Below are 14267 nucleotides of genomic sequence, written 5' to 3'. Positions count from 1 at the left end.
CTTAGAGAATGCACTTTATTTATTTATTTTAGTGCCACCTTGTCTCTTTTAAGTAATTTTGAAAATAGCTACAAATGAACCTCTTTATTTTACTCTTTGGCTGAGAGATACAGGGAGGAGAGATTTAAAATAAAGCTCAAGGGAATACTCAGTGGCTCTGCTGGCCAACTCAAGCATCAGACTTCACTGGATAAAATGAACCTCAAACGTGTTCTCTCACTCTCCCTACTGTCTAGTTACTATTTAGAGTTCACTGTGCACCCTCCTCCCCACAACCTCTCCCAGATGAACTTGAACAGATTTTGTCTAAGGATATCAATTATTGTCTTCCTTTTCTTAGTGACTTCTTTTTTTTCTCTCCTTTCTTGTCTTAGCCTAAAATCTCCTCCTCCTAGACTTAGTTTTGTCTTCGAATCTGTGCTTGTCTGTGCTTCAAATACGCTTGTTTCATGTTTTAATACTTATTTAACGTTTTTGTGCTTCCAGCTATACAGGTCTCTGTATTATTTGCTAACCTGCAGATCAGCACAAGCTAGGACTCGTGCATTGCTTGTTAACTGCTCAATCTCTGTAACATGGAGCAGATCCACGATAAATATTTACTAAATGAATGAATATAACTTATGAAAACGGTGGGCATTGAGAGCAAGTATGCTTTCCACTGATTGGATTCACCTAAAGCCGTTTGCATAAGATTCCATACACATAATTTCATCAAACAATATGCTAAACTTTAACCATTTTTTATTTACCATCTATGAATTAGGACTTCCTATGAAAGAGGACAAATTGATGAGATAACTGAATGAACACAACATTTTATTTTATTATCAGTTGGATATTAGCATATAGAAAATGGAAAACATTTCAATACAGCTTCATTTGTTTCTTGCCCCATCTTAACTGATGAGGATACCCTTTGGGTCAATGAGTGAAAATGGGAGAAAAAAATATGTTGGAGAAATAAGTTAAAATGAGCATCATTGATAGTTAAGAGTATGGGGGAGATCTTCAGGGGAAAGCTGTGGGCAATGCTACGTTTAATTTCTTACATTTTAAATAAGGATGACATTTGCAAAGCTCATTCACTTATTTTCTTTTCTTGGATCTCATGACTTGGTGAAGTGGATAGCACAAATTCATTGCGTCCTGTTTGAGCAGGAGGAAGCCCAAGGTTTCATTCTCTGAAGATCACACTCAAAGTTCAAATTCTCCTCTGTTTCCTGACCAGACTAGGTAGAGATGACACACATTCTTTTTTGTGTGTGTGCACAATCCACCTTCCTTATAGCATCCATCACACAATTTCCCTTTATTTTAATATTTCTGATGATCTATTAGACTGTGTGTTTATGAGTAAAATGGCAATATCTTCATTCCCTTGTGTCCCCAGAATGATGCCTAGCATGTGATATATACCTAATCAATGTTTGTTGGATGAACCCAGGGGATGGGGCCAGACCTTAGGTCTTCTCTTTTATTGGCCAGGACTAGATTCACCACATCATGACTCTAACACAAAACTGATTGTCAGTGATTATTCGTTGCCATGGCTATCAAAAGCTTTTGGAGGAAGAATTAAGAAGGCCTAGTTAGTCTGAATCAGGCCCATTTATTCCAGAAACTACAATAATTTCCATACTTTAAAAATGGAGTTGCTCTAATTCCATGCTTGTCTATGAAGTCCCTCAAAAGGCAGGAGATTTTTTTTTTTTTAAATATGATAACAGTACTGGTGGTATTTGCATTTCTAGATTCCAAAGACAAGGTTAAGATATACCCATATGCCAAATTAAAAGTAAAAAAAGACTGTGGCTATGGAGTACGCCAGCAGCTGCAGCTCTGATTCGACCCCTAGCCTGGGAACTTCCACATGTTATTGGTATGGCCCTAAAATGACAAAAGACAAAAAAAAAAAAAAAAAAAAGAGAGAGAGAGAGACAGAGACAGAGAGAGAAAATCATATGTAGATGTGAAAAAATACTCAGAGGATAATAAGAATTAATATTTGTCGAGTACTTACTGTGTGCCAAGTGTATGGTTCTATGAGCTTTACTTAAATGTTTTCATTAATCCCATATCAACGCTATGAGTTTGGCATGACTAGTGACCCCTTTTATAGATATAAATACTAGGGAGTTGGGAGGTTGAAATTGTCTAAGGCCTCAAGTTCAGGGGGTGGTTTGCTATGTTTCAAATCCTTGTTGCTTGATTCCTTAACTTACACTGTAATCCATAAAACTAAATTTCATGTCAAATTTTGGATGTTTGTACTTTCTCCTTTATATTTTTGTAGCTTTTAAACAATAATTCTATACTAAATAGGTATTTAACTCTCATAAACATGTTATTCAAAAATATATTAATTTGATTCTGTAGACTCTAATGAATAAAGAGTCCCCAGACCTATTTTATCTTGACTAGTTGATGAAGTATTTCCTAGGAAATTCAGAGTTTCAACCTAGTCTCAGTATTTTTGTTCTACAGCTATAAATCAAAAGTTGAGTTAGCCAGAGAGTACATGAAATAATTACAAGTAAACTATTCATAACGAATCAAATACTTGGTGTGGTTCTAAAATGGAATCTTGATGTCAGTGTTTTAAGAATCACAGCTGAATAAATAACTGTATTTCTCATTTACATCCTGGGCATAGGGGAAAGGCAGCATATTACAATTATCCTGAGAGAAGCTGTTTTGTAAATTTTATTCAGGGTATCTTTTAGTAAAATTTATGGAATTCTTTAAATCCAAAATAATCTCTATTTTCTTTCATATTACGTGTATGTTGACAACTGTAGTAAACTGTATTATTTTAAAAAATACATGGATTTATTACTATCTTCTTCACTAAAAGGCCAAGGCTATGCCAAGACTATAATATGATTTCAAATGTCACTGAGGTTTTCTTTTTCTTTTCTTTTTTTCAAGTTAATAAACCTCAAAGGGAATTTGATGCACGTAAACTATTTTCTGTTCTCAAAAAGTTTGTGGGTAAAGTAGTAGTTTTCTGAATATGGAAATGTCCTCAAAGATCTGACTGGAGAATTTGTTTGGTTATTAATAGAAGACAGTAATTGCTTTGTCTCTCTTTAGAGAGAGTACTAGTTTTAACAATTAAGGTAACTTTGGCAAGCAATTGAAATCTCTAAAGGAGCACCCTTTAAGGAATGTGTTATTTCAGTGGATCATGTTGGTCAGGATACAAGTTCAAGTGCATTAATTATCCCTAACAATGTGCACAAAGATAATGTTTAAAAAATCTCAACAGGATATCCACTGTGTTTCTGGTAATGTATCTATTTACAGAACACAATTAAATCTAGTTTGAATCACTGCCGGCTATATGAGGCCTCTAGATACGCAGTACTAGCTGCCATTTAAGTAACCTTCTCTACTTTCTGTGGAGTATTGAAAACACCTCTTGTTCAAATCCTTTTTTTTTTTTTTTTTGCTAATTAGTGGTTAAATTTTGAAGCCACTGTTCTCTACATATGAAATTACAATAAGGATTTAAAATATAGTCAGCTCAGCTCAAGGAAACATTTATTTCCTAGCTCCAAAACTGACTTCGATTTTTAGATATTTTTATAGCATTCTTAATTCTATAAAAGTACACTTTACTATGAATAATGAGCTTTCAAAACTTCATGATGGAAGTTGATGATATTTTTAAAATATCTCCAATTTGTTTTCAGAAAATTGTCACAATGTTTAATTTAAGAAAGATAAATATTTTTTCAATTTAAATATAACTTCTGTTATTTGAATCTCAATTGAATCCAGTTGAAATTGGTCTGAAAGTGTGAAACTCCAATAGACATAGTGGATTGTAAAGACTCAATTTATATCTATTGACTGAATAGTCAGAATCTAATTGTTTAGAAAATTGCAATTTACAGAGAGTTGATTGATGGATTTGATTTTCTATTCAGCTTCATTTTCCTAGTCTTTCTTTCCCTTAGATAGGTTTATAATAAGTTAACAATTTTGATCATTTTTTTCCTGCAAGCTATTTTCCAGTTAAAGGTCAAATCAGGAGCAACTACAGAGGAAAAAAATTCTTTGCACTTTTTTCTAAACTCATGTCTCATGATTTCTTTTCATGCTTAAATACAGTGTTCTGTAATATGCTGAGTTATTTCCAGCCTCAGAGTTTTGTATATGTTCTTTTCTTTTTTCTGGAATGAGCTTCTCTTATTCTCAATGGCAGGGCTCATGCCTTTTGTTCATGGAGTTCCCTCCATTTACAGTGTCAGTCACATGTCTGACCAGCTCTCAGAGACTCTATGGTCCTTGAATCCTGGCACTGGAACTTCATTTTGCTCCTACCATGTTCTTAGTGATGAAAAACACGTAGTAAGAGTTCAATAAATATTTGTTGAGTCAATGACAGGACCTTAAATGTTATATTATTCCTCATGTAAAGCATCAAACCAAAAAGCAATAATAAACAAGTCTGATCATTATCTTTTGCATATTAAGGTGAAGGTTAAATGTTTGGGGAAACTTTCCATAGCTCTGCCCAGTGTTTGAAGCGTCAGCAGCTTTTTTGGTGCAGAGACCCAAAAATAGATAATGGAGAGTTACGCTTTTTTCCTTGTTACCTACCAAAGTTGTCAATAAACTTTACTTTTTTTCTTTTTTTTTTTCTTTTTTTTTTTTTAGCTGCACCGGAGGGATATGGAAGTTCACCTGCTAGGGATTGAATCCCAGCTTCAGCTGTAACCTGTGCTGCAGCTGCGGCAATGCTGGATTCTTAACTCACTGTGCTGGCCTGGGGATGGAATCCCAGCGCCACAGAGATGATGTGGGATACTTTAACTCGCTGTGGTGCAGTGGGAACTCCCTAAACTTCACTTTTCTGGAAAAGATTCACAGGAAGAACTGGCTGATGCAATTGGTGCAAGAGCCCTTGATACTTTTCATAACTTAATCTTAGGTTTCAGAATGGCTTCTCAGCTTCATTCAGTGCAACTTTAATGTCACCTCAGCTTGTTTCAAGAGGCTCAAAGGTTCTTTGGGTATAAGTGTTATTTTTGCTTACTTGTTGCTTAGATACTAGGATAAAAGTAATTTGCAATAGAAAGGAGAATTCTGCATATAGCACAAGAAAAACGTTTTATGCAAGACTCTATTACCCCAGAAACAATGCTGACATCTCATTTTTTTAAGAGCCAGGTGTGTAGAAATGCATTGAAATGAAGGCAGATTATTTTATGTGATAATGTATATTGAATGTCTTGAATGCATTGGGGAAAAAAAACCAAAAGCATGTTACTTCTTTGTTTGTCCCTTCATCTGTTTAACCACCATTGAACAAAGTAGGCAGTCTCCCACCTGTTTTGATCCTGCACCCCTCTCAGCAAGTCTTTTGAACACTGTCCTGCATGGTATGTTAATATATTTACTTACACATATGTACTACCATTCTAATTGTTTATTAACTTCTAAATCTTAAACTTAGATGTTTAAAAAGGGCAGGATAAGATGAAATTAATACTTTTAAATCTTCCTAATTATAATCCACTGAGTGAGGCCAGGGATTGAACCTGAAACCTCATTGTTCCTAGTTGGCTTCGTTTCTGCAGTGCCACAACAGGAACTCCTTTTTTTTTTTCTCATATATTGTAAATTTTAATGAATAAGTCCTAAGAGCTTCTTAATTTAAAAAAAAATGTTTGGGTAATACTGGGACAAGATGTATTATTTTAGTATGATTATTTAGGGCTATTTTTTGGTGCTAGCTTGGGGAAGGTAACATGCTTACCCTTGAAGATGGAAGACTGCAAGCCTCTAAAGCGGTTTCCACTCGCTTCCGGTCTGCTGAGAACAAGCGGTATATGCTGTGAAGTGAAAGCATACCATGTGAGAGACACTTAAAAGGCATGCGGATCACACTTGTAGATAACACCAGCTGAAGCATTCCATTAAATCAACCCTCTTTATCATTGATCTTTAAAGAACTTTAAAGATATTATTCCACATCAGCATATGTGCTCTGAAAGATCTATGTGTGTGCTTTTTAAAATCAAAGTGTCTAATAGAAAAATTAATATTCTGGTGATGACCCAATTAAAAAACATTAAATAACCTCTAGGATTAAGCACTAAAATAAATATCCTTGACAACAATCTCTCCTTTCTGCTACCCACTGCTCTAAAGGTGTATACTGTTAATATTATTAATAATAATATATTAATAGTATTAATTATTACTACTAATTTAATATTTTTAGGAGCAGAAGACCATTGGTAGCTAGTAAGTTAAAGGTTAAAGGCTTTTGGCTGAATACGGTCTAGAGATGTGCTTTCTTTGGTTAGTAGTTTAGTATTAAAAGCAACGTGGATGGACTTAGAGACTATCATACTAAGTGAAATAAATCAGAGCGAGAAAGTCAAATGTCATACTATATTACTTAAATGTGGAATCTAAAAAAATGATACAAAGGAACTAATTTCAAAACAGAAACAGACTCACAGATTTGAAAAACAAATTTATGGTTATCAAAAGGGAAACATGGGAGGGAGGGATAAATTAGGAGTTTGGGATTAACATATACACACTACTATATATAAAGTAGATAACTAACAAGGACCTACTGTATAGCATGGGAAAATCTATTCAATATTCTATAATAACCTGTGTGGGCAAGCAATCTGAGAAGGAATAGATATGTGTAAACGTACAACCCATTCATTTTGCTGTACCCCTGAAACTAACAACATTGTAAGTCAACTATACTCCAATAAAATTAAAAAACACACACACACACACATACACATTTTATATATATATATATATATATATATATAATTTAAGTACTGGACAATGTACTATAATAATTTGGATTTATGAGTTCTATTGAAACATTAGGAAATCTAGTGTCTGGAGCCCACCAGTCCCACAGGGAACATGGTGGAGCTGAGTTGTCCTTTTCTCCTTTTGATGGGATTTCATGCTTCAGTTTTCTTTCCTGCTCCTGGGCTGTTTCATCATGTATGTTCCCTGCCTGGCTTCTGTTGACATTTGAATTTGCAACCCCTGCTTTGAGGCTAATGTCATTGTGGTAGAAAGAGGCACCAAGGTCACTCAGTTTCCATTCCTAGAATAGACCTGGGTCTCAGATGGTCTTTTGGGTTTAGCAGTAAAGTTCCACCCCCTCCAACCCCTTCCTGCTTTGGTGTGTTTTGAAAGTGATGCCACAGGAAAGAGGGGAGGCCCAGGAAATCTCTATGAGAAAACCAGCTACCCTGAGGTGCATAAGCAGTGTGTGGGTGGGGTTACCATGTATTCCCATGCTCCCACTTGGGCCGGTGGAGAAATAAAACAGAGCCATGGCACAGATTCAAATCTTTGAGGGGGAAAATAAAAGAGAATAATGTGAAATGCTCACGCAGCTTACTTTTTGAGAGGAATGCGTCCTTCTGGAGTGACTTGCAGCTTAAGTTTAGTATAGCTGTTGGAGAAACAGAAACAAGTGTTTAACTTCTAAAAAGCTTTTTATTGAAGAACAAAATGCACAGAAAAGGGCTCGTGCATATGGACTCTTTGCTGAATTTTCACAAATTGCCCAAGTTTCTGCAATCGGCATTCAAATCAAGAAGAAGCCCCTCTCTTGCCCACTTCCAGAACCTGTCCCCAAATGGGAACCATTATCCTGACTTTGAACAACTCAGATTATTTTTGTACTTTATGTAATTGAATCACATTCTTTTGTGTCTGGCTTCTCCTTCTTCTTTTTTTTTTTTTTAATCGTCACAACTGTGGCATATGGAAGTTCCCAAACTAGGGGTTGAATTGAAGCTGCAGCTGAGGCCTATGCCACAGCTATGGCAATACCCCAGCCAAGTGACCGACACTGCTGCTTGTGGCAACGCCAGATCCTTAACCCACTGAGCAAGGCCAGGATTGAACTCTCATCCTCATGGAGACTACATCAGGTCCTTAACCCAATGAGCCACAATGGGAACTCTGTGTCTGGCTTCTTTCACTCAATATTGTGTTTTAAAGATCCATCCATATTTTTGCTTTTCATTGTAGATCTTTCCCTCTCATTACTTTATAGTATTCCATTGTGTCAATATACAACTCTATTTTTCTCTTCAGCTGCTTCTGGACATGTGGCTAGAGAGAAGGAGTCGTAGAGCTTACAAACTCTGTTGATGGGTGTGCAAACTGGGACTACCAACTGCTCTCACTATGACACAGCAATCCCATACCTAGGTGTAGGTGCAACAGAAATGCCTATAATGTGTTCACTGAAAAGCATGGTCTAGAATGTACATAGAAGCTATTCACAGGGACATAGCTATTGGAAATGGACATTTGCAGTAAATAGGATGAGCCAACTAGATGTTTTGCAAGTTATGCAATGTTTCAGGTAAAACATCTTATTTACCTCTTCTCACCTTTCATTAACATTATGTGGCACAACAGATGTTCTAGAAATGTCTGTTAGATGAAGAATGGTAAGATCAAAGAAAATGTAAAAAGAGTAATAAAGGAAGGGGAAGAGGGAAAAGGATATAGGAAGGGTCCTTAAGGTGACAAAGTAAAGTGATGAGATGATCACATGAAAGAGTATTTGAGTGAAGACACAGTAAAGGAACTCACGGACGGGTATGAGGAAATGTGGGCTGGAGTCTTCAGTCTGGAACTATGGGGATGGGATGTCTTACAGAAGAGCGAAGAGAGCAAGTCGTTAAATAAAATAAAGGACCACCTAGTAATGTTTCTGCTTGTGGTTTTGATTTCAAGGCTTCCCAGCCTCCTGGACATCCACAGTTTCCAAAGTGAAAACAACTAGCTTTCCTGGCTGCTCATCTGGCAGAGATCATTATTTTCCTTGGTCAAATAAATTTCAGAAGAGACTGTGTAATTCCAGAGCTATTGAGTAATCCTGTTTTGCTCTCTTTCCTTTTCTTTTTCATTCTGCTCTTTCCTCTACATCCTTTTTCTCTTTTCTTACTAACCCTTGCTGCAGTGGTCTATCATGGCAGGAATCAGGACGTCAGCCTATTGATTTAAGTAGCATCTATCACAATTTCTCAGACTCAGAATTGAGTCCCATATGTTGTTCATTCTCTTCCTCAGATTAATAATTGATACAACACAGGCAGATGTAGGACTAAAGATGCTCTGAAATGAATAATTTTTGGTTCTGAGTACAGCTGCCAGGATTTGGAAGTATCTCCTTACTGTGTGTCAAAGGCATTGACATTCAGCGGAGCACAGTGTAACGCGGATATGCCATTCTGAGGACAGAGCCAGCTTTCTTGGAAGTCTTCCAATTCCAAACAGTGGACATATCAGTTCTCTAACAAGTCCCACAGGGAAATTTATGTTTATCAATGTGAGAAGCCAGTGGAGCATAAACAAAAGACTCACAAAGGAGAAAGGAAACTGACTCAGATGAAGTAACACCCTTAGCAATAAAATTAGAGCTACTTACGCTTTTTCCAGAAATGCGTCCCTGGACATGTTCTGGGCCAGCAGGTTTGTTGCCAAACTGAAAACCTCATTTGTCCATTCCTGAAAAATGTAAATCGCACTCGTGCTAGCTTAAATACTGTACAGTCATTAGACACATGTTTTTAGCCAGGCTACTAGGAAGACAAATTAGCTCAATTTGTACACCTAAGTTTTTTATTTTTTCTGTGAAAATGATATAGTTAAATTCAAATCCTGAGTGACTACTCCTTTCCTAAGGAAATGTTCTTTATCCATAAACAAAATTCTATCTACTTTAAAAAATACCTACAGATAAATAACTGGTGTGTTGCCTCTAATATCCAAGCATGTCTAACTATTTTCCTGGAATATAAACAGATAAAGGGTTTAAAATATAGCCAAATATATTTTCATCACACCTGCAAATAGGGTCTTCCTATTTCACCAGTCAAGCCAAAGTAGCTATACCCAGCAATCTGATCTTTAAATGTTAATTGCAGTTCTAGTAGTTCTCTAAACTGGTTGCAGTCACAATGCCATACAATATCCAGTGCAATGTCATATTCTACACCAGCTCGATAAATCCCTTACTACTGTCCTAATCTCAATCCCTACCTCACACCATTCACCACTGATATCTCTTGGCTTCCAGGAAAATGGAAAAGAGTAAATCTACAAAAAAATTTTGAAGTTCCATTCTGGGTGATAATGTTAAATGCACAATTAACATTCTGGGCCAGAGCAAACAAAGCAAAACAAAACAAAAAACTTCTAATAGAAGATGACATAAGGACTAAATAATGTAATCATTTGATGTAGTTGACTTGGCTCTCTCCTCAATGAAATCATGTTTTTTTTTTTTTTTTTTTTTTTTTTTTAGTTTAACAGCTTTTCCACCTTGTTTTGTTATTTCTACTGCTGTAGTTGTGTTGGTCTTTTGTGTTTTGCCTCCTGATTTAAGGCATTGATAATATGCTGTCATGTAATACAGTAACATTTGAGGTAGAATTTGGGGTATAGAGTGTTGGGAGAGGAAAGAGGGTGCTCTAGGCAGTGCTTTTTTTGGGTTGTTTTTGTTTGTTTTTATGGCCGGCATATTAAATCTGAGCTGAAGATAACAGCAATGCCAGATCCTTTAACCCACTGTGCCCAGTGGGGATTGAACCTGCACCTTCAGTGACCTGAGCCACCTCAGTGGGAGCTCCTGGTTGGTTTTTGTTTTTTACTTTAAAATATTGAGTTTATTTAAAAAATAAGCACAGTAAAAACTGTCACACAAATTAAGTTATCAGTGAAAGACACTATTATCAATTCAAGTGCACATATGTAACTTCTCAAATTAAAAATCTTTAATTTTCCTTGAAGCCTTTTTCATTCTGAGGTTATATAAAATTAAGCAGGACAACATAAATATTAAATGAAAATCAATTTTGCACAAATGATTGCGATCAAGCAGTTTAAATTATCCCTTGAAGTACCTGTACTTCAGGAAAGAAAATCTGAGATGACAGCATTGTATATGCTATAAAAAGATTCCCACTATTCCATGGGGTATGTCTTAGTGTCAGGATTCAGTGGGAATGGGGCATGGGCTAAAGGGAATTGGAAGAAAGAGGGGAAGTTACCACAAAATAGGAGAGTTGAGGTGAGAGTAAGGAGAGCATTTAATGTCTTGTTCAGTTTTCTGGAGAGAGTTTAGCAAAAAGTCTAGTATCACTGAAGGCTTTTCTTTTAGGGTAAGAGGTAAGGAGAGCCAGGGCTCTATGGTATGTTAAGGAGGTTATCTGGCAGCCAAGTGCAGGGTGGAACTGAGGGTGAGAAACCAAACAGTGGGAACTCAGTTAGGAAACTGTTACAGTCCAGTCAAATATTGAAACCTTGGACTCTATAGACTATTGGTGGAGGGCTTAGGGAAGACAGCACTGAAGAGCAGAAAGTGAAGCAAACTTGAGGTACACACAGAAAAGTTTTGCAATAACTTTTTTTTTTTTGGTCTTTTTGCCTTTTCTAGGGCCACTCCCACGACAAATGGAGGTTCCCAGGCTAGGGGTCGAATCGGAGCTGTAGCCACCGGCCTACACCACAGCCACAGCAATGCGGGGTCCGAGCCACGTCTGCAACCTACACCACAGCTCAAGGCAACACCGGATCCTTAACCCACTGAGCAAAGCCAGGGATCGATTCCGCAACCTCATGGTTCCTAGTCGGATTCGTTAACTGCTGCACCACGACGGAACTCCCTGCAATAACTTTTTAACAGCTTTAAAACAAAATTTCTCAAATAGATTATTTACGGCTAATAACTACTGGCACTGATTTTTAAAATATGTATCTGGTATGGCATTTTCCAGGCTATGGGTCAAACTTCAGACTTTTCCAGCTCCATGGCAACCTTATGCATTGGTGAAAGCATTTATAATTGGGGGCAATGTACCATTTTGTGTTTACCGTGGGCTGATTCTACACCAGAAATAGGTACAGTAAGACATTATGAAGAGCTGGTGAGATTTAACTGCGCCTGACCTTTTAGTTTGAAAGCTAAGACTTCCATTACATCTGGTCCAATAGAAATATAATGTGAGCCGCACATACAATTTAAAATTTCCAGAGAGTTCCCTCATGGCTCAGCATGTTAAGGATCCAGCGATTATGTCGCTGCTGTGCATGGGTTTGATCCCTGGCCTAGGAACTTCCTCATGCCAAGGGCATGCCAAAAAAAAAAAAAAAAAAAAATGCAGTAGCCACTTTATAAAAAGTAGAAATAAGCAGGTGAAAATAATTTAAGAATATACTTTACTTAACCCAATATTTCAAAAATATTATTAATCATATAATCAACATACAAATTACTGAGATATTTTATAGTCTTTTTATGGGCTTAGTCTTTGAAATGAGGTGGGAATTTTGCACTTGCAGTCCATCTTAGTTTGCACTGGCAACCTTTCAAGCGCTCAACAGCTACACGTAGTTGGGAGCTATGGCTGCAGCAGTGGTCAGTGTAGGTCTTCTATATCCTTAGCTCTTTCTGTGAGTTCTCTATAAAGCCAGCTGAAAGACAGCATCAACACCACCTTCATGGCACAGCCACGGTTAGCTCATTCAGAAAGTAAAACATAATTTATTTCATCACATTCTCGGAATGCGAGCATCTAAATTCCCAAGTGTGGAATTCCTAGAATCCATTGACTTCCTACAGTCTTTTGTGATATGCAGAAGATCTGACCTAGATCGAATCAAAGATTCGGGGACTAAAGCAGTGACCAAGGAAACTTTGGAAATAATCTAACTCTTGGTTGGGTACAGGTCTTTGTACCACACTGAGCTAAAACAGCATGTATCTTTTGTTTGTTTGTTTTTGTTTTTTTGTCTTTGTAGGGCTGCACCCAAGGCATTTGGAGGGTCCCAGGCTAGGGGTCAAGTCAGAGCTGTAGCTGCCTGCCTATACCACAACCAATGCAGCAATGCAGGATCCAAGCTGCATTTTCGACCTACACCACAGCTCACAGCAATGCCAGATCCTTAACCCACTGAGCAAAGCCAAGGATCAAACCCATGTCCTCTTTTTTTTAAAAATAATTTTAATTATAGTTGATTTATGTTATGTCAACTTCTGCTATACAGCAAAGTGACCCAATTAGATATTTTATATACATATATATATATATATATACATATATATATACATACAGTTTTTTTTCTCACATTGTCCTCCATCATATTTAATCGCAAATGATTAGATATAGTTCACTATGCTATACAGCAGGATCTCATTGCTTATCCTCTACAAATGGATTACTTTGCATCTTCTAACCCCAAACTCCCCATCCATCCCACTCCCTATCTTTTCCCCTTGGCAACCACAAGTCTGTTTTCCATGGCTATGAGTTTGTTTTTTTCTGTAGATAGGTTCATTTGTACCATATATTAGATTCCAGATATAAGTGATATCATATGGTATTTGTCTTTCTCTTTCTGACTTATTTCACTTAGCATGAGAGTCTCTACTTGTATCCATGTTGCTGCAAATGACACTATTTTGTTTTCCTTTATGGCTGAGTAATATTCCATTGTAGGTACCACGTCTTAATCCATTCATCTGTCAATGGACATTTAGGTTTTTTCATGTCTTGGCTATTGGGAATAGTGCTGCAATGAACATAGAGGTGCATGTATCTTTTTCAATGAATGTTTTGTCCGGATATATGCCCAGGAGTGGGATTGCTGGATCACATGACCATGTCCTCTTGCATACTAGTTGAGTTCATTAACCACTGAGGCCTGACAGGAACTTCATGACATGTATCATATTTGGGGTTCCCCCAAAGCAGACCCCAAGACAAAGATTTATGAAAAATGGGTTTATTACAAAGTATTTCCTGGAAACATTACAGGGGTGTGAGCAGGATTGGACGAGAAGAAGGCAGAATGGTAAAATACCAAGCAAACTCCTGCAGATGGTAATGTTGGCTTAATGCCTTTCTGTATAGATTTTCTCAAAGTGAAGTTTTCTCTTTTTTTAATTTTATTTTTTAAGAGTTTTATCAAAGTATAGTTGATTTACAATGTGATACTTCGTGCTGTACAGCAAAGTGATTTAGTTACACATGTGCATGTCCATTCTTTTTCAGATTCTTTCCCCATATAGATTACCACAGGATATTTAGTAGAGTTCCCTGTGCTATACAGCAGGTCTCCTTTGGCTGTATAGCAGAATGTACATATACCAGAATGTACATATGCCAGTCCCAAACCCCCAGTCCCTCCCTCCTCCCACCTGTCCTGCTTTGGTAACCATAAGTTTGTTTTCAAAGTCT

At 37.0% G+C, this 14267-nt stretch overlaps 1 protein-coding gene across 3 annotated transcripts in view; it reads right to left on the bottom strand.

Annotated features, from left to right (window-relative positions):
* The window catches only part of PLCB1 (phospholipase C beta 1), a 746923-nt gene that overhangs the window by 229750 nt on the left and 502906 nt on the right, over positions 1-14267 (bottom strand). For all 3 annotated transcript variants that reach the window (XR_014831904.1, XM_021077401.2, XM_021077400.2), the window contains exons 5-7: positions 9455-9534; positions 7406-7459; positions 5771-5846 (exon numbers count right to left, since the gene is read on the bottom strand). Coding sequence is in view for 2 of the 3 variants with exons in the window: in XM_021077401.2 (XP_020933060.1) it covers positions 5771-5846; positions 7406-7459; positions 9455-9534 (210 nt within the window). In the remaining variant the exon portion in view is untranslated. The remainder of the gene's footprint in view (positions 1-5770; positions 5847-7405; positions 7460-9454; positions 9535-14267) is intronic.

Source organism: Sus scrofa, chromosome 17 (assembly GCF_054392235.1).
Source record: "Sus scrofa isolate SSC_HxYL_T2T_F1_AM1 chromosome 17, Sscrofa_HxYL_maternal_Yorkshire_Landrace_v2.0, whole genome shotgun sequence".
NCBI classification, from domain to species: Eukaryota; Metazoa; Chordata; class Mammalia; order Artiodactyla; family Suidae; genus Sus; species Sus scrofa.
Note: the sequence above shows the minus strand (reverse complement) of the source record. Positions and strands in the feature narration are given on the sequence as shown.